Below are 18,938 nucleotides of genomic sequence, written 5' to 3'. Positions count from 1 at the left end.
GGAAATAAAAGTGTGGAGTCAAAGTCAAGTCGATTATTATGCAGGCTGGAGTTAAAGACAACGAACTGAGGATGAGGAGGAGGAAGAGCAGGAGCAGCAGGATGAGGAGGAGGAGGAGGAGGAGCAGGAGGAGGAGCAGCAGCAGGAGGAGCAGCAGCAGGAGGAGGAGCAGCGGGATCCTCCCAGTGGGTTGTGGAGCAGAGAGCAGTGAGGTGTTCCTCTGCTCACAGTGTTTCTGTCTCTCGTCATCTTTGGTAGTTTCTTCAGACTTGATGGATGAGAACTGTTCTCGTGTTCTGGAAGAGATTCGGATCAAATCGTCTTTTGGGGATTTATCGTTGCGTCTGTGAGACACTGAGAGTGTTTGAGTGTTTGAGTGACGGTAGGTTCCTGCTCTTTTCCTGACCCCCCAGTGAGGATGTTACTCTGGGTTCACTGCTCAAACGGGACGTTTTATTTAACAGGTTTTAATTATCACTCAAATGAAAAATATGATTTTTGAAAAATGTCCAGTTTGATTTTAGAGATTAAATCAGAATAAGATAAAGAAATAAAAGTACTAGATAAAACAGCCTGTAAAATAAATGAATGTTAATGAATGTCAGTTATAAAAGGAAAGATGTTTCTGATCACTGCATCATCATTCAACCTTATCAGTTATCTTTCAGTTACCCTCCAATGATTCAGAGACTAATTCTCATCCAAAGATCCAGCTGTAATTATTTAGACCGACTGATTAACAATCTGAGCATCCAGAATGATTCATGACCTAAAACTGACTGACTGATTTTACAAACGTTCTTTGTTCAGCGGCACATTGACAACAGAACGTTTACTGATTCAGTGTCTCAGAGGACGAAGTCATTCAGAACTTCAATAGTTAACGGGGCTGGTTATACAGGACTGGTTATACGGGACTGGTTATATAGGACTGGTTATACGGGACTGGTTATATAGGACTGGTTATACGGGACTGGTTATATAGGACTGGTTATACGGGACTGGTTGTACGGGACTGGTTATACAGGACTGGTTATACGGGACTGGTTATACAGGACTGGTTATACGGGACTGGTTGTACGGGACTGGTTATACAGGACTGGTTATACGGGACTGGTTATACGGGACTGGTTATACGGGACTGGTTATACAGGACTGGTTATACGGGGCTGATTATACACAACTGGTTATACACGACTGGTTATACAGGACTGGTTATACAGGACTGGTTATATGGGACTGGTTATACGGGATGGGTTATATAGGACTGGTTATACGGGACTGGTTATACAGGACTGGTTATACGGGATGGGTTATATAGGACTGGTTATACGGGACTGGTTATACAGGACTGGTTATGTATGACTGGTTATACGGGATGGGTTATATAGGACGGGTTATACGGGACTGGTTATACAGGACTGGTTATGTATGACTGGTTATACGGGATGGGTTATATAGGACTGGTTATACGGGACTAGTTATACGGGATGGGTTATATAGGACTGGTTATGTAGGACTGGTTATACAGGACTGGTTATATAGGACTGGTTATGTAGTACTGGTTATACGGGACTGGTTATATAGGACGGGTTATGTATGACTGGTTATATAGGACTGGTTATATGGGACTGGTTATGTATGACAGGTTATATAGGACTGGTTATGTTGGACTGGTTATATAGGACTGGTTATGTATGACTGGTTATATAGGACTGGTTATATAGGACTGGTTATGTTGGACTGGTTATATAGGACTGGTTATGTATGACTGGTTATATAGGACTGGTTATGTAGGACTGGCTATACAGGACGGGTTATATGGGACTGGTTATGTATGACAGGTTATACAGGACTGGTTATGTTGGACTGGTTATGTAGGACTGGTTATGTTGGACTGGTTATATAGGACTGGTTATGTAGGACTGGTTATATAGGACTGGTTATACAGGACTGGTTATATAGGACGGGTTATATGGGACTGGTTATACAGGACTGGTTATACGGGACTGGTTATACAGGACTGGTTATGTATGACTGGTTATACGGGATGGGTTATATAGGACGGGTTATACGGGACTGGTTATACAGGACTGGTTATGTATGACTGGTTATATAGGACTGGTTATGTAGGACTGGTTATATAGGACTGGTTATGTAGGACTGGTTATACAGGACGGGTTATATGGGACTGGTTATGTATGACTGGTTATACAGGACTGGTTATACAGGACTGGTTATGTATGACTGGTTATATAGGACTGGTTATGTAGGACTGGTTATATAGGACTGGTTATGTAGGACTGGTTATACAGGACTGGTTATATAGGACTGGTTATGTAGGACTGGTTATACAGGACGGGTTATATGGGACTGGTTATGTATGACAGGTTATACAGGACTGGTTATGTTGGACTGGTTATGTAGGACTGGTTATGTTGGACTGGTTATATAGGACTGGTTATGTAGGACTGGTTATACAGGACTGGTTATACAGGACTGGTTATATAGGACTGGTTATACGGGACTGGTTATACAGGACTGGTTATACGGGACTGGTTATACAGGACTGGTTATGTATGACTGGTTATACGGGATGGGTTATATAGGACGGGTTATACGGGACTGGTTATACAGGACTGGTTATGTATGACTGGTTATACGGGATGGGTTATATAGGACTGGTTATACGGGACTAGTTATACGGGATGGGTTATATAGGACTGGTTATGTAGGACTGGTTATACAGGACTGGTTATATAGGACTGGTTATATAGGACTGGTTATGTAGTACTGGTTATACAGGACTGGTTATATAGGACGGGTTATGTATGACTGGTTATATAGGACTGGTTATACAGGACTGGTTATATGGGACTGGTTATGTATGACAGGTTATATAGGACTGGTTATGTTGGACTGGTTATATAGGACTGGTTATGTATGACTGGTTATATAGGACTGGTTATATAGGACTGGTTATGTTGGACTGGTTATATAGGACTGGTTATGTAGGACTGGTTATACAGGACTGGTTATGTATGACTGGTTATATAGGACTGGTTATACGGGACTGGTTATATAGGACGGGTTATATGGGACTGGTTATGTATGACAGGTTATATAGGACTGGTTATGTTGGACTGGTTATATAGGACTGGTTATACAGGACTGGTTATGTAGGACTGGTTATATAGGACTGGTTATGTAGGACTGGTTATACAGGACTGGTTATGTATGACTGGTTATATAGGACTGGTTATGTAGGACTGGTTATACAGGACTGGTTATGTATGACTGGTTATACAGGACTGGTTATGTGTGACTGGTTAAATAGGACTGGTTATGTATGACTGGTTATACAGGACTGGTTATGTAGGACTGGTTATACAGGACTGGTTATGTGTGACTGGTTATACAGGACTGGTTATGTGTGACTGGTTATATAGGACTGGTTATACAGGACTGGATGCTCCAATGAAGGCCTGACAGACCAAAAGCTTAGCTAGTTTGGTGATTTACTGCAAAGAAGTTTGCAGAAACCTTTTTCATCACTTGACTATTTCTATACTCGGTGGTTATCCTGCATTAGCACTCTGCACCTTAAAAGAAGTTCGCATTGTCCATTCAAGTTCAGTTCCAAACACGATCAGACTGAAATCCAAAGTGTCGTTCTGTGTCTTTCAGGTTTAAGGGAGCTCCAGTGTCACCATGAGCCGAGCTGGGACCTCGTCGTCGTTCTCCACCTATCAGCTGCTTTTCTTGTTGGCCATCATCTCAATTGATCTTCCACATTCTGCAGCAGGAGGCACTGCTATGACCCTCAGGTCCAACAACACAGTCAGCAACCGTACCAAATGCGGTGGGAGCACCGAATGCATTGAAGGCGTCATCCTGCCAATATGGAAGCCACAAAACCCGGCCTTCACCGACCGCATAGCCAGAGCCACTATTTACTTTGTTGGATTGGCGTACATGTTCTTGGGTGTCTCCATCATCGCTGACCGCTTCATGTCATCCATCGAGGTCATCACCTCTCAGGAGAGACAGATCACCATCAAGAAGCCCAATGGAGAGAAGATCACCACAACCGTACGCATCTGGAACGAGACGGTGTCAAACCTGACCCTGATGGCGCTGGGTTCCTCCGCCCCGGAGATCCTCCTGTCCGTCGTGGAGGTTTGTGGTCACAACTTTGACGCTGGCGAGTTGGGCCCCAACACCATCGTAGGAAGTGCCGCCTTCAACATGTTTGTCATCATTGGCTTTTGTGTGTCTGTCATACCTGAAGGGGAGATCAGAAAGGTGAAGCACCTCAGGGTGTTCTTCGTCACTGCCACCTGGAGTATCTTTGCATACACTTGGCTTTACCTGATCCTGGCCGTCATTTCTCCAGGTGTTGTTGAGATATGGGAGGGACTGCTCACACTCTTCTTCTTCCCGATTTGTGTAGGATTCGCTTACGTGGCCGACCGCAGGCTTCTTTTCTATAAATACATGTACAAACGATACAGAGCAGGGAGGCGCAAGGGAATGATCATCGAAACAGAGGGAGAACCGGAGCTTCCCTCGAAGGTCGACATCGAAATGGACGGGAAAATGCTCAACTCCCACGGGGAGGAGGTGGGATTTGATTTTCAGGAGCTGAACGAGGAGGAGGCCCGCAAAGATGTGGCAAGGATCCTGAAAGAGCTGAAGCAGAAACATCCTGAGAAGGAGATGGAGCAGCTAATGGAGCTCGCCAACTACCAAGTGTTAACCCAACAACAGAAGAGTCGCGCTTTCTACCGCTGTCAGGCGACAAGGATCATGACAGGAGCAGGCAACATCCTGAGGAAGCATGCCGCTGACCAGGCCAAGAGAGCCATCCAGCATGACATTTGCTCCGAGGTATCAATGAACGATTTTTCCTCCAAGGTTTTCTTTGACCCTGGTACCTACCAGTGTCTGGAGAACTGCGGTAGTGTGGCACTGAACGTGGTACGCCGTGGTGGAGACCTAACAAGCACGGTCTCAGTAAGTTACCGGACTGAAGATGGGACCGCAAACGCCGGCTCTGACTACCAGTTCACTGAAGGAACTATTGTGTTCAAACCAGGCGAGACCGAAAAGGAACTCCGCATTGACATTATTGATGATGATATCTTTGAGGAAGATGAGCATTTCCTGGTTCACCTCACCAACGTGAAGGTCATGTCAGAGGGCTCTGACTCAGACGGGTGTGAGGCTAACCATGTGGACACCCTCGCAGGCTTAGGTCTGCCGTGCACAGCCACTGTCACCATCTTTGATGACGACCATGCAGGGATCTTTACGTTCGAGGAGCCAGTGGTGACCGTGAGTGAGAGCATCGGGGTGATGGAGGTGAAGGTGATCCGGACGTCAGGTGCTCGCGGTGTTGTGGTGGTGCCGTACAAAACCATGGAGGGTACGGCCAAAGGAGGGGGCGAGGACTTTGAGGACACACATGGAGTCCTGGAATTTGAGAACGATGAGATCTTGTAAGTACAAAACTTCTCACAAATCTCTGCTGCTGAATGTTGATGAAGTATTGAATCCTAGAAATGAAAATATTGAAGTGGCAAGAAAATTACCAGATTTCTCTCTGGCAGTTTTGGCATTCTCTGTTAATGTCCATGGACACACGTGGGGCCAAGGTGGACAACAATGTCAGATATCGTTCCCTAAATCGACAAGAGGCATTAATGAATTTAAGAAACATGCTTAGTCAGTCCAATGTGGACATGCTGATGTCACAGCACTTAACTCTATTTCAAGACTTTTGAGTCCAGTTATATGTAAATGGTGACAATGACAAATGCCTAAACATGACAATGATCAGGGTCCAACCAACCAGTGAGCATTTGATGCTGCTTTCTTGGTTAATTGTAAATTTTCTTTTAAATAATTCAGTGTGGTCATTGCTCTATGCTGATGCTCTGTTTACTACTGAACTGTGAACCTGGAACTCACATTATCACGTGTCGGTATGGTAACGTTAGCTGTCAGTATGCTAACATCAGCTGTCAGTGTGCTAAAAGTTAGCTGTCAGTATGCTAATATTGGCTGCCAGTGTGCTAACAGTTAGCTGTCAGTGTGCTAACATTAGCTGCCAGTATGCTAACAGTTAGCTGTCAGTATGCTAACACTAGCTGTCAGTATGCTAACACTTGACCGTCAGTATGCTAACACTTAGCTATCAGTATGCTAACACTAGCTGTCAGTATGCTGACACTTAGCTATCAGTATGCTAACACTAGCTGTCAGTATGCTAACACTTGGCTATCAGTATGCTAACAGTAGCTGTCATGCTGAAGAGAAAGTCGGTCTTCTCTAAAGAGGCTGAACTCCTTCCTGCGTTCACGGTCTCCATGGTGATGAAAGGTGTGAGAAAGCACAGAGACCACCTGATCAGTCCTGAACATAGAGCCACCGGCCCAGTGTGTGACGTAGTGTTACGTACCTGCTCATCCCACTTTACATCGCGGAGGAAGAGGCGTTTGGGGGGGGGGGTGAACGAAAGAGGCGCCATTCTCCCTGCGACAAGTCAGTGTGACATCACAATGATTTTGAAGGTGATATTTTAAGGTAAAATATTTGCATAATGTTGCTTTAAATCAAAGAATTAGTTAAACAGATGATCTGACCAGGTGTTTGACTGTCTGTGTGCTCAGTGTTGAACAGAAAACATCCCATCCCTGGTGCTCCAGTAGCTCCGCCCCCACAGGGCCATGTGACCGCCTGCTTCAGGTCTGCGTGCCTCACATAGCGGCTGCAGGCTCTTTCCATGTCAGGGGCGGCAGGAATGTAATGACAACACGTTTATTTCCAGAGCATAAACAGGGCCGCTGGACGTGAAGGAAGCGGACGGCGTCTTGAAATGGAAAAGGTGGCACGCTCCTTTGTTTCCGTTTATTGATGAGGACGCTGCCCTACATTCACACAATGAGCTGCTGGGAGAGCCTTATATAGACCGTCAGCTGGATCCTGGAGCACAGACACACCGCCGGTTCATCAGCTGGACAATATGTGTTCAGTTGTTATTATACAGAGACGTGTTTCTGTTGTTAAGTCCATCCTCATTAATAGAAATGAACTTTATTCATACTACAAAGACAGTTTACAGGCTCCATGACTGGAGAGAACTTTCAGCAGTTTATTGGTTGGGAAATTAAATTAAAGTTCTGGTAATGTCTGAAATTCGTTCATTTCTATATTTACATTCATGACAAAGTATAAAAGGCCTCTCACCTGGATGTGAGGTATTCCTTGTCAGCTACCTGCAGCAGCTCAAACATGAGCGCACGCACGGTTCTTGGTTATTGTGAAGCTTTAAACTGAGACTTTATTCTGAGACAGTGTCGTTCTGTCAGACCTCCACCCTGCTGGAGCCGCTCATGTGGACCAGGTCTCCTGTCTGATCGGGTCCCAGCAGAGCTGAATGCTGTTTGTGGAGCTTCACACTCGAACAGCAAGTTCAGCTCCACTTAGCTAACAGAGCTAACTGAGCTAACTGAGCTGACAGAGCTGACAGAGCTAACAGAGCTAACAGAGCTGACTGAGCTAACTGAGCTGACAGAGCTGACAGAGCTAACAGAGCTGACAGAGCTGACAGAGCTAACAGAGCTGACTGAGCTAACTGAGCTGACAGAGCTGACAGAGCTAACAGAGCTAACAGAGCTGACAGAGCTAACTGAGCTAACTGAGCTAACTGAGCTGACAGAGCTGACAGAGCTAACTGAGCTGACAGAGCTAACAGAGCTAACTGAGCTGACAGAGCTAACTGAGCTAACTGAGCTAACTGGGCTGACAGAGCTAACTGGGCTGACAGAGCTAACTGAGCTAACTGAGCTAACTGAGCTGACAGAGCTAACAGAGCTAACTGAGCTGACAGAGCTGACAGAGCTAACAGAGCTAACTGGGCTGACTGAGCTAACTGAGCTGACAGAGCTAACTGAGCTAACAGAGCTAACAGAGCTAACTGGGCTGACTGAGCTGACAGAGCTAACTGAGCTAACTGAGCTAACTGGGCTGACAGTGCTGACAGAGCTAACTGAGCTAACTGAGCTAACGCAGGTGCCTCTAGTTACCTTAATGAACAGCGGCACTTTGCAAACCGCTCTCTGGTGTGAGCAGGCCTTTCTGAATCACAGTTTGACACTATGAGTGATTTTATCCTTTGTCACAAACAGGTTCAATAATTATTACATCATTAGCCCAGCAGTAGTCGGGCTGTCGGAATTAATCCAGAACCTCTCAGTTCATTATCAGTTTCCAACGGGCGTCCAACCGATCAGGGAGGTGAGATGTACGACGTAGAGCTGAGCGGAAATTAAACTTTGACCAAACCAGAAGTTCAGTGATGGAGGTCTGATGGAGGTCTGATGGAGGGGGACCAGGTGTGGTCGCTCCAACACTTTGGTCAGACACTCATGTTCCCCTCTAGCACCATCAGTGGTCCCATTTCATTTCAGTGAGCCCCTGAATCAGTGGACTCCTCCTGTGGTCAGCTTGTGTCTCTGTCTTTCTTGGGTCGTGGTGGTTGTTGGACGTTTGTTGACCTGCTGCAGGGCTGAGTTTATGTTTCTGTCTTCCACATCTCCACCCTCAGCCTTTATTCCACCCCATTCTTTGGTGAGTGTGAGCTGATCTCCGGCTCGGTGTCTCACTTGTCTTTTGTCGTGCTGTTATTCCTGGTGTGTTGGCCAGATAAACATCACGCAGCTCTCTTCCTTATTAGGGCAGCCCGTGTTGAGCAGCAGCAGGATCCTGCTCATCGTCCAGGCCTCAGCCCGTGAAGCAGACGGATGACTGCAGCCGCTTCCTCTCACAGCGACCACAGGGGAGGTCGCCGCTGGCTGCCGGCCACCTCTCCGACATGGACGCACTTTTTATCTCAACTTCTGTCTGTTTCCCTCCACAGAAACCTGAGCGGGATCTTGTAAAACTGCAGAGATAATAAGCAGACTCACTGTACATGTCACAGCAAAGTGTCTCTGGTAGTTGTGAAGTTCAGAATTAACACCATCTCTGCAACTTGGACAAGCTTTTCAGCCTCTTGTTGCTCCCACATTGTCATTGACAAATATCATCACAGAAGCTTCTGATGAAGAAAACACTAAAACTGTGATATGAGACCGAATCACAGAGACCAAACCTCCAAACCATCAATCTGCTGATATTAAATAAACATGGGAATGGATGAAGGCCATCCTCTGTTTCCACGCTGCTGGCACACACACACACACACACACACACACACACACACAGGCACACAGACACACAGACACACACACAGACACACACACAGACACACACACAGACACACACACACACACACACACACACACAGTGGATCTGTCCAATGAGGGCTGCTGTAGCCTGCAGTCCACTGAAGCCTCACAGGCAGAACAAACTGTGTCATCAGGTTTCTTCATGTTGGATCAGCTGTGACCTCAACAAGCTTCAAATCAAACTGGTCTGAACTGGAAACCATCGCTCATCTTTCTAATTATCACCTACTGACGGGATCCAGGCAGAGTGACCCTGAAACCCCCCGGCTGTCCTCTGTCTCCCCCCTGCACCTTCATATCCCACCGGGAGACTTTCAGGAGTTTTTCCTGGCTGATTAGTTGACCTCCTTAGACTGAGTTGAGCTACAGACAGCTGTATGGTGTTAAACACCCTCTAAGCGGCTGACGTCTGGCCTGGTGCCCCCCCATTAGAGAATAATACTGATGTGCTGCTGGAATATACCACTGACAGTCTGCAGGAGGGCTTTTATTTTGAAAAACGAGTGGATTCTCTTTGCCGTTTGTTTGTCTGACTTCCTGCCGCCTCATCCGCCATCTGTCACCTCCGGTGACGGCGTTGCCTTCGGACCGACGATGGCTCTTTGTTAAGTGGTTTGTCAGCCGGCTGTTTGGGTCTGTTCAGGTCCAGCACATTCTGGATCAGGTCTGATGATCCTGACTGGATCTGATCCACCCGGCATGCACAGCATGAACGGCTTCTAAAGGACTAAATGGGCGCCAACTCGGTGTAATTGATCCAAAGACCCTGTTCACACCTCAAAACACGTCAGGGGGGATCGGATCACATGTGGGTGCCGCTAAGTTAAGGACCACAGAGGTGATCCGCTGGCTCCAACCACTCTCAGAGGTGGTCTGGGACACGTGGCCACACGTCTTTAATAGTGTAAACGCTCATGCGCCCTGATGTAACAGGTCATCAATGCTATGCTGGCCACTGCTGTGAAAGTCCGTTTGTTCCTTCACTCTGAGCTCATTTGTAGAAAACAAATAAACTTTTTCCTGTCCAGCTCAACAGTTGGAGCAGCCTGTACATGAATATTAACGTGAAATTAATCTGGTCTGCTCAGAGCCCTTTGACCTTTTTGTGGAAGTGAAACCAGGTGTGAAGAGCCTTGTGGCTCTGCTGAAAGCTGGTGTTTTAAAACGGGGTAAGCGGGGTCAGAGCGTGAAGGAAATATACGAGGAGCTCAGCTACTTTGGCTCGTATCGTTTCTGTCAGCTAGAAAATAGACCTGTAGTCTATTGTTTTCATCTTTGGTCCCTGACAGCGTCAGGGCCTTAGCTACTGCTGCCAACCTGTCCGTCTCTCTGCTCTCACACGGCACACTCACAGTTAACAGATGGAGGTGGTTTTAGCATCAAAGTTCAAAGTAACTGCATGGTTTCACTTTCAGCCGACCCCCATCAGGGATCACCTGCATGTTGTTTTCTCTCTCTGGCTGTTTTCCTGCCGTCTCCAACACCAACACACCAGTGTGGCTGTGGGCCAATCACACTGCAGCTGTCCTTCCCAAGTACGTACTGTAGCTTGGTCACAATGTGGCGCCTCGGTCGATGTGACGTATCTGAGCAGAGGATTGTGGGTAAGAACAGCCAGAAAAGCGTGTTGGTTTGCAAACTGCAGAAGGCGACGGGATGCAGCAGGACATCCTGCTGCTATTTTTGACAGAATGTGTTGGAACATACTAAAGCTTCTGCAGTTTACGGTTTTCTTTGCATCATCACGCCTCAGACTTCTGCACACGCCTGCTTCTACAACCTTTCTATTTGTTTTTTTCTGTTACAGCAAAACCATTCAGATCAATATAATTGATGACGAAGAATATGAGAAAAACAAGAATTTCTTCCTAGAGATCGGAGAGCCTCGGCTGCTGGAGATGAGTGAGAGGAAAGGTGGGGGTGTCGCCTTCCTGTGCTGTAACCCCACCCCCTCAAACCCCGCCCACATCACTAACAACCTTAAATCTCTGTTAACCTGAACTCACCTCAAGACCTGACAGGGAAAAACATCAGCAGTCTGTTGTAGACAGTTAAAGTCACAATGAATGTCAGAGCTGGAACACAATCACAACAAATCATCATCGTTACTGAAATGATTGTTGCCAGTTCCATGAAGACTCGGCTTCTCCTCACTAAGAGAAATGTGAACTCATAGATATGAAAATACCTTCAGAGGACGTCATCGTCTGTGATGTCCCTCCAGAATAAAGCTCCAGAAATCAGCTCAGAAACCAGAGGAACCTCAGAGAACCTGTCCGTTTTTAAGGTTCCTTCGGTCTCTCAGTAATTCACTGATAGCTGTCTGAACATCCAGGGGTTCATCCTCTGCAGACAGGAGCTGCTGTCTGAACATCCAGGGGTTCATCCTCTGCAGACAGGAGCTGCCATCTGAACATCCAGGGGTTCATCCTCTGCAGAAAGGAGCTGCTGTCTGAACATCCAGGGGTTCACCCTCTGCAGACAGGAGCTGCTGTCTGAACATCCAGGGGTTCATCCTCTGCAGACAGGAGCTGCTGTCTGAACATCTAGGGGTTCATCCTCTGCAGACAGGAGCTGCTGTCTGAACATCCAGGGGTTCACCCTCTGCAGACAGACAGGAGCTGCCATCTGAACATCCAGGGGTTCATCCTCTGCAGACAGGAGCTGCTGTCTGAACATCCAGGGGTTCACCCTCTGCAGACAGACAGGAGCTGCCGTCTGCTGGTTCAGCTACCTGTGAGCGACTCTGCCTGATCACATGGACACTGACTCTTCTTTGTAGCCTACATCATAGCTCAGTGGTGACATGCTTCCTTCCCCAAAATATTATGGGAGCTGTAGTTCCAAAACTTGAGCATCGTTACCCCCCCAGATAGAAGTAAGATGAAGAATACTAATAGAAGTTACAAAACCGTTTTTGTGTTGCACTATCAACATCAGAAAGTCTCCTGTACATTCACACACAGGTTGTAGGTGTGAGCCTTAAAAACATTACACCCAAAACTTGATTGGATGATTTGTGTGAAATGACCCTTTAATCACATGTAAGGTGCCGCACTCGTATTTGCTCGTTGTGACTTTAGCCTCAGAGTCCCGTCGTCCTCCCTGCAGGTCGGATGAGGTGAGGGCGTCTCCCCCTCATCCCCCTTACTGGAGTGTTGCCATGGTGACCCAGACACCATAACAACAACGTCGTGTCAGACTGTATCTGTGTGTCGGTGAACTAATGCATGACCCCTGACCCCTGACACCCCCCCTACTGTTGTTGTCTGTGCCCTTTCGTCCGCAGGAAGACCATAGCGGTTAGAATAATTGACCACGAGGAGTACGATAAGCAGGCCAGCTTCCACCTGGAGCTGCAGCAGCCATATTGGAACAGGAGGAGGTGGACAGGTGCGAAGAGGCGCCCTGACCTCTCTGATGACCTTCGACCTTTCCTTCCTCTCTGTCTGCTTTTGTTCCGTTGACTCGTGTTGACCCGCTGTGCTGCCTCCTCCTTCACCACCTCCTACTGGTGCTGCTGCTACTGGGAGGCTCAGCCAGTCAGTTTGTTCAGGCGTGTCAGCACTGGTTTGGACTGGTTAAGATTAACTAGGACAGGTAACCAGACCAAAGACCCGTCATGACAGGTTAGACTTGGACTGGTAGGAGATGACTGGGAACGCTGGGAGTTCGTTAAGGTGAAGGTGGGTTAGAAAAGTTAAGGCATACGGAGACTGGGTGGGACAGACAGGCTGGGACTAGTTAGGACAGGATGAGACTAGTTAGGACAGGATGGGATTAGTTAAAACAGGCTGGGATTAGTTAAGACAGGCTTTGACCAGTTAGGACAGGATGGGACTAGTTAGGACAGGGTGGGATTAGTTAGGACAGGCTGGGATTAGTTAGGACAGGCTTTGACTAGGTAGGACAGGATGGAACTAGTCAGGACAGGATGGGACTAGTTAGGACAGGATGGGACTAGTTAGGACAGGATGAGACTAGTCAGGACAGGATGGGACTAGTTAGGACAGGATGGGACTAGTTAGGACATGATGGAACTAGTTAGGACAGGATGGGACTAGTTAGGACAGGATGGGACTAGTTAGTACAGGATGGGGCGTGGTTAAAACAGATCTGGATTGACTACCTTACATTTTAGGACATGATTGGACAGGTTGGATTGATTGAACCTGTTGTTACAGATCTGGACCTGTCTGAACGGTTTGGACAGGTTGGGGCTGCTTAACCTGGTTAGAATAGGTTAGGACTAGTTAGGACTGGCTGGGACATGGTGTGACTGGTTAGGGTGGGTTAGAACAGGTCAGGTTGAACAGAGTGGTATAACTAGTGTAGACAGGTTAGGACAGGATGGGGTGTTTCAAACTGGTTAGGACCTGGTGAGGCAGACTGTGACTGTGTGGACATGTTTGGACTATTTGAACAGGTCTGGACAGGTCTGGACAGGTCTGGACAGGTCTGAACAGGTCTGAACAGGTCTGGACAGGTCTGGACAGGTCTGGACAGGTCTGAACAGGTCTGAACAGGTCTGGACAGGTCTGGACAGGTCTGGACAGGTGTACTTGTGATTAGCATGTGTCCCCGTGTGTTTATCCATCATATCAAACCTTCCTGTGTCTGTCTTGGTTCTAATTTGTCCCAAATGTGACATTTGACACTAAAGGTCCTCCAGGATCGAAGCGTTTGACGTGAACAGCAGAAACTAGATTCCCAGGCTGTGACCGTCACTGCTGTGTGTCCTTAATGTTTTAGGGTCCTGCTCTTCTTACATAAATAACTTTAGCACAATCTGACAAAGCAAAAAGACTTTAAGCCTTCACATACAGGTTTATTATCAGTCAGCTGACCAGGAGGATTTTTAGGATGAATGCCTTTAAATAAAGTAACATGAGGCTGTAGATGATTTGTTCTGATTTTAAACTCACCTAAAGGTCCCCAGCTGTCATCTGAGCTCCTGTTTTTCTGCTTTTCTCTCCCTCCGCTTCCTCTCCTCAGCTGTGTTGCTTCAGGAAGTCGGTAAGCTGTTCTTTTTCTGTCCTGCCGACTGTCCGTCTGTCTGTCTTTACTCATTATGTCTCTGTAAGGACTGACATGTAGTTATGTTCATGTTTTTGTATCATTTAAGCAAAGAATATAAAGATCTATAAGATCAGAGCAAAATCTGACTACTTGCTTTATGTTTTCTCACCTTTCAGGTGGATTCGTCAAAACAGGTATGTGAAGCAAACACTTTCTGATCATTTAACATGTGTAACGGGGCGTTGGCAGGACCCAACAGCAGCACAGTTGATGACAGAGCAGAGGACTGTCTGCTGGCTGGGTAGATGGTCTGCAACAGAACCAGAGAGGGACAGGCTAGGCTTGTAGTCAAATCCAGAACCGGGGTCGGCAACAGGCAGGCAGACAGCGAAGCCAGGAAGGACACAGGCGAAGCTCGTGGTCAGGAAGAGAAGGCCGAGGTAGTTACCAGGGCAGAGACGAGGAGCGGTAGTCAGGGGCTAACAGAACCAGGAAATCAGTCCAAACAGGAGCGCTGGAAGCTCAGGCATGAAGCAAAGACAATCTGGCAATGAGGGAGTCTACTGCTGCACCTTAAATAGGCAGGTGATCGCAAGCGAGTGCAGCTGGGGAATCAGGTGAGGGTGACTGCCACTGATTAGAAGGTGTGGACAGGTAAGTAGGTCAGAGAGTGGAAAATAACCAGCAGCAGCAGATTGTGACAACATGAGAGCGTTTACTGTGGATCTGAGTTAATTTATCTTTTCTGTGTGACTTCTCACTAGACAAACAGCTGTATGGTAAGACGTTTGCTTTAAAGACTTTGGACACTTAAAGCAACAAAGTGAACAGTAACAGAGATGCAGCACTGTAACGTCACACTGAAGCCTCTCATTTATCTCACTGTGGAGCCACAAAGTCCCCATGAAATCCCCGGCTGGACCAGGACCGTGGCAGAGACACATTAGTCTCAGTTTCTCCATCTGCTCAGAAAAACAAGATTTACAAATTTGAACAAAGATTTGTGAATATTGATGGTGTTCAAAAGGCCTCCAGTCTAAACAGCAGCCAGTGTGAACAAGTGTTAAACAGTTTAGTACAAATAAATCTGTCCGAACTTTAAAACGTCGAAACTGAAATTAAAAGCAGCTATTTAATCTTCCAGGAATGATAAATGTCCCACAGAGTGTCGCTGAGGCAGCTGTGAAGTGTCTTATTTCACCCATAATGCATTGCACAACGGGCTGCCTCAGTCACTCAGAGGGAGGTTTGATGCAGCAGCTCGGACTCACTTTTATGGCTTCCGGGGTCCACAGCTGAATGTGCTGTGAAGACGTGTGGGTTGATTTCGCCGTGAACCTTCGAGGTGTGATGCTGTCTGCCTCTCTACTACCTGTGAGATACAGACAAGAATATCTGAATATCAAAGCAAAAGAAAAGGCCTCCACCTGGGCGTTAAATGAGAGGCGGTCTCTGATATCATGTCCGACATGATACAGACGTCACCGGGTGAACATGTGGAAACACACTGAACACTGGTGAACACGGGGTCTGTGGGAGGTGGAAAGTTCTGCAAAAACCTTCAGTGTTTCTTCTGGAGGTTTCTGGAGGCTTTTTATCGCAGCGTGGGGGAGTCAGCGGGAGTCAAGTCTCAAGTCTGCAGACCTGCTTCAGTGTCCGACAGAGTGAACGCAGCCAAAGCAGCAAAACAAGTCGTTCAACATCCACCATCAGCATCGACCTCTGACCTGCTGGACCGCTGAGGCTGATGGGAAACCATCTCCTGTGGTCATGCCTCACTGAGCATGCTCTGTTTTCAAACCTGAGGCTCATTTTTATCGTTTCAGACAGAATTCCTGTTGGTCATGTCAAAGACTCGCTCTTCGCCCTCAGAGATACGGAGACGCAGCAGCTCACATATTATGTTTTTAGTGTGTCGCAGCTTCATCAGCACATGGCTGCGTGAAAACACACTAAACACTCACAGAGTCTGTCCAAAAACCTCCACCCACCCATCAACAGATGAAATGTTTACTGTATGTGGACAAAATGGAAAAAAGAGAAAAGATAGAACAGAACCAACCTCCCAGTTTGATGCCTTTTTATTCTACACCGACACACACACTGAATACACCCTCTGTAATACACCCCACACACTGGAGCTGCAGTATTTTGTTCACATGTATTCTTCACCTTTTTGCTGTTGTCATATTAACTCAGTGCACGTTCAGCACCGCCGTGTCGACCCTGTCAAGTCTGCCTGTTCTGTCGTGTCTCACGTGTTGTTTCACTACATGAGATTTAGATAAATAAAAAAGTAAAAAACTTCAGAGGTCGTCCAGTTCTGGTTTAGATTTTGACAGATTTTTTGAGTTGCTGCAGGAGGCTGCGATGCTCCAGGACTTCCTCTGCTTTTGACCTCAGGAATACCTGAGTGTTCAGTCTTTGTTCACCTGTTCAGGCAGAGACGTTTACAGGAAGGTCCAGGGCCGCGAGCACCCCGCCCCCTCCGCCGTCATCAACATCACAGGTACGTCCGTCTCCACGCCATCAGTGCTTCAGTTCGTCTGTCCGTCCACGCATCCATCTTTTAGTCCATCTATCAGTCTATTCATTCTGCCCTTCAGTCCATCCCTCTCTTCTTGTCTCTCTCTCTCAGAGGAGGACAGGGGTGAGGAGGTTCTGACCAAGAAGGAGGAGGAGGAGAGGCGGATTGCAGAGATGGGCAGACCGATGCTGGGTGAGCACATCAAACTGGAGGTCATCATAGAGGAGTCGTACGAGTTCAAGGTGGGATCACTTTCTGTTTCTGTTCCTTGTGACATCATGATTAAAAGCGGACTGTTGGTTTCTTACATTGACCATCAGGTTGGTGATGAAACCAAAGTGACCATGACTTGGCCTGTTTCACTGTGAGGTTTCTTGTGACCTGCTGTCTTTTAGAGCACCGTGGACAAACTCCTGAAGAAGACCAACCTGGCCCTGGTGATTGGGACCAACAGCTGGCGAGAGCAGTTTGTGGAAGCCATCACCGTCAGCTCTGGTACGAATTAGAGCCAAACTCAGGAAGACCTGAGTGATGAAACTTTGAATATGATTCAGTGCTGACTGCTGACTCTGCCTCCTCTCCCATCCAGGTGATGATGATGATGAATGTGGCGAGGAGAAGCTTCCCTCCTGTTTTGACTACGTCATGCACTTCCTCACCGTCTTCTGGAAGCTTCTGTTTGCCTTCGTCCCTCCCACCGACTACTGGAACGGTTGGGCCTGCTTCGTCGTCTCCATCAGCGTCATCGGCATGCTGACAGCGGTCATCGGCGACCTGGCGTCACATTTCGGCTGCACCGTGGGCCTCAAAGACTCTGTGACTGCTGTGGTGTTCGTGGCTTTGGGCACATCCGTTCCAGGTCTGATACCAACTTGTTTGACTGTCCCCACTTTGACTCGCAGTACAATATATTACATTAATTTGGTAGATGCTGCTTCCAAAGCTTGAACACAATAAGTACGGAGCAGAACTGACTACAGAGACTCGGTGCAGCAGCCTGATTTTAACCCACGTTTTAGCGTTCGACCTGAGGCAGGTTTTGATGACTGATTTCTGGAATTTCTGAAATTCAGTCAGCTGTTTTGCAGTTTGAGCAGCTGCCGTTATAAATTTTGAGGACACAGCCATCTTGTTTGAATAAAACTCCACTGAAATAGTCCAAACTACCTGTGAGTGTAGTGTTGATGTGTAGTGAGTGTCCATGCAGTGAGCAGGTGATCACACTGTACACGGTGAAGGGCAGGATAGATAGATAGATAGATAGATAGATAGATAGATAGATAGATAGATAGATAGATAGATAGATAGATAGATAGATAGATAAAACATATCCAAATCTTGATGTGTGAACAGTTGAAGTTTATTTTAGCTGGAATGAGTGTTTTTGTTAGAGCCTTGCTGCCACACACCATCACAGCATCACAATGAACAATCAGTGTTTTAATCTCCGGCAGTGGAGCAGAAGACATTATAGGACAGTTTGAGGAAGTTGAGGAGGACTAACCAGGACCAGTAAACTGACCTTCTCCTCTTCTCTCTCAGACACCTTTGCCAGCAAGGTTGCAGCCATCCAGGACCAATACGCCGACGCCTCCATTGGCAACGTGACAGGAAGTAACGCTGTAAACGTCTTCCTGGGTATCGGTGTGGCCTGGTCCATTGCTGCCATCTACCACTACTCCAAGAACCAGCAGTTCCGGGTCGACCCGGGCACGCTGGCCTTCTCCGTGACACTCTTCACCATCTTTGCCTTCATCTGCATCGCTGTCCTCATCTACCGCCGCCGGCCGGAGATCGGCGGGGAGCTCGGCGGACCCAAAGTCCCCAAAGTCCTCACCACCTGCCTGTTCTTCAGCCTGTGGTTAATGTATATTGTCTTCTCCTCACTGGAGGCCTACTGCCACATCAAGGGCTTCTAATAGGTCCTGAAAGGTTCTAACAGGTTCACAGAGGACATTTATGGTGGATTTATGAAAGTTTGGAAAAGGTTCCTGCGTATTTTGACAGGTTCCTTTAGTTTCTGTTATTTGTCTGATGGTTTGTCTAAAGGTCATAATCATGATTGATTCCTAAAGGCTCTAAAGGACCTGTAACATCTG

General features: G+C 47.2%; 1 protein-coding gene across 1 annotated transcript; it reads left to right on the top strand.

Annotated features, from left to right (window-relative positions):
- The first annotated feature begins 3,699 nt into the window (after positions 1-3,699).
- Positions 3,700-18,758, top strand: slc8a1a (solute carrier family 8 member 1a). The gene is made up of 10 exons (XM_070856417.1): positions 3,700-5,501; positions 11,101-11,207; positions 14,289-14,309; positions 14,489-14,506; positions 15,077-15,091; positions 16,753-16,821; positions 16,951-17,081; positions 17,235-17,334; positions 17,429-17,698; positions 18,382-18,758. Exons 1-10 carry the CDS (start codon positions 3,712-3,714, stop codon positions 18,756-18,758), a joined length of 2,898 nt encoding a protein of 965 aa, XP_070712518.1. The 5' UTR covers positions 3,700-3,711.
- The last annotated feature ends 180 nt before the right edge of the window (positions 18,759-18,938 follow it).

The sequence above is a fragment of the Pempheris klunzingeri genome, chromosome 3, assembly GCF_042242105.1.
Source record: "Pempheris klunzingeri isolate RE-2024b chromosome 3, fPemKlu1.hap1, whole genome shotgun sequence".
Classification (NCBI taxonomy): Eukaryota; Metazoa; Chordata; class Actinopteri; order Acropomatiformes; family Pempheridae; genus Pempheris; species Pempheris klunzingeri.
The sequence above is the reverse complement of the archived record's forward strand: the minus strand, read 5'-3'. Positions and strand labels throughout refer to the sequence as shown.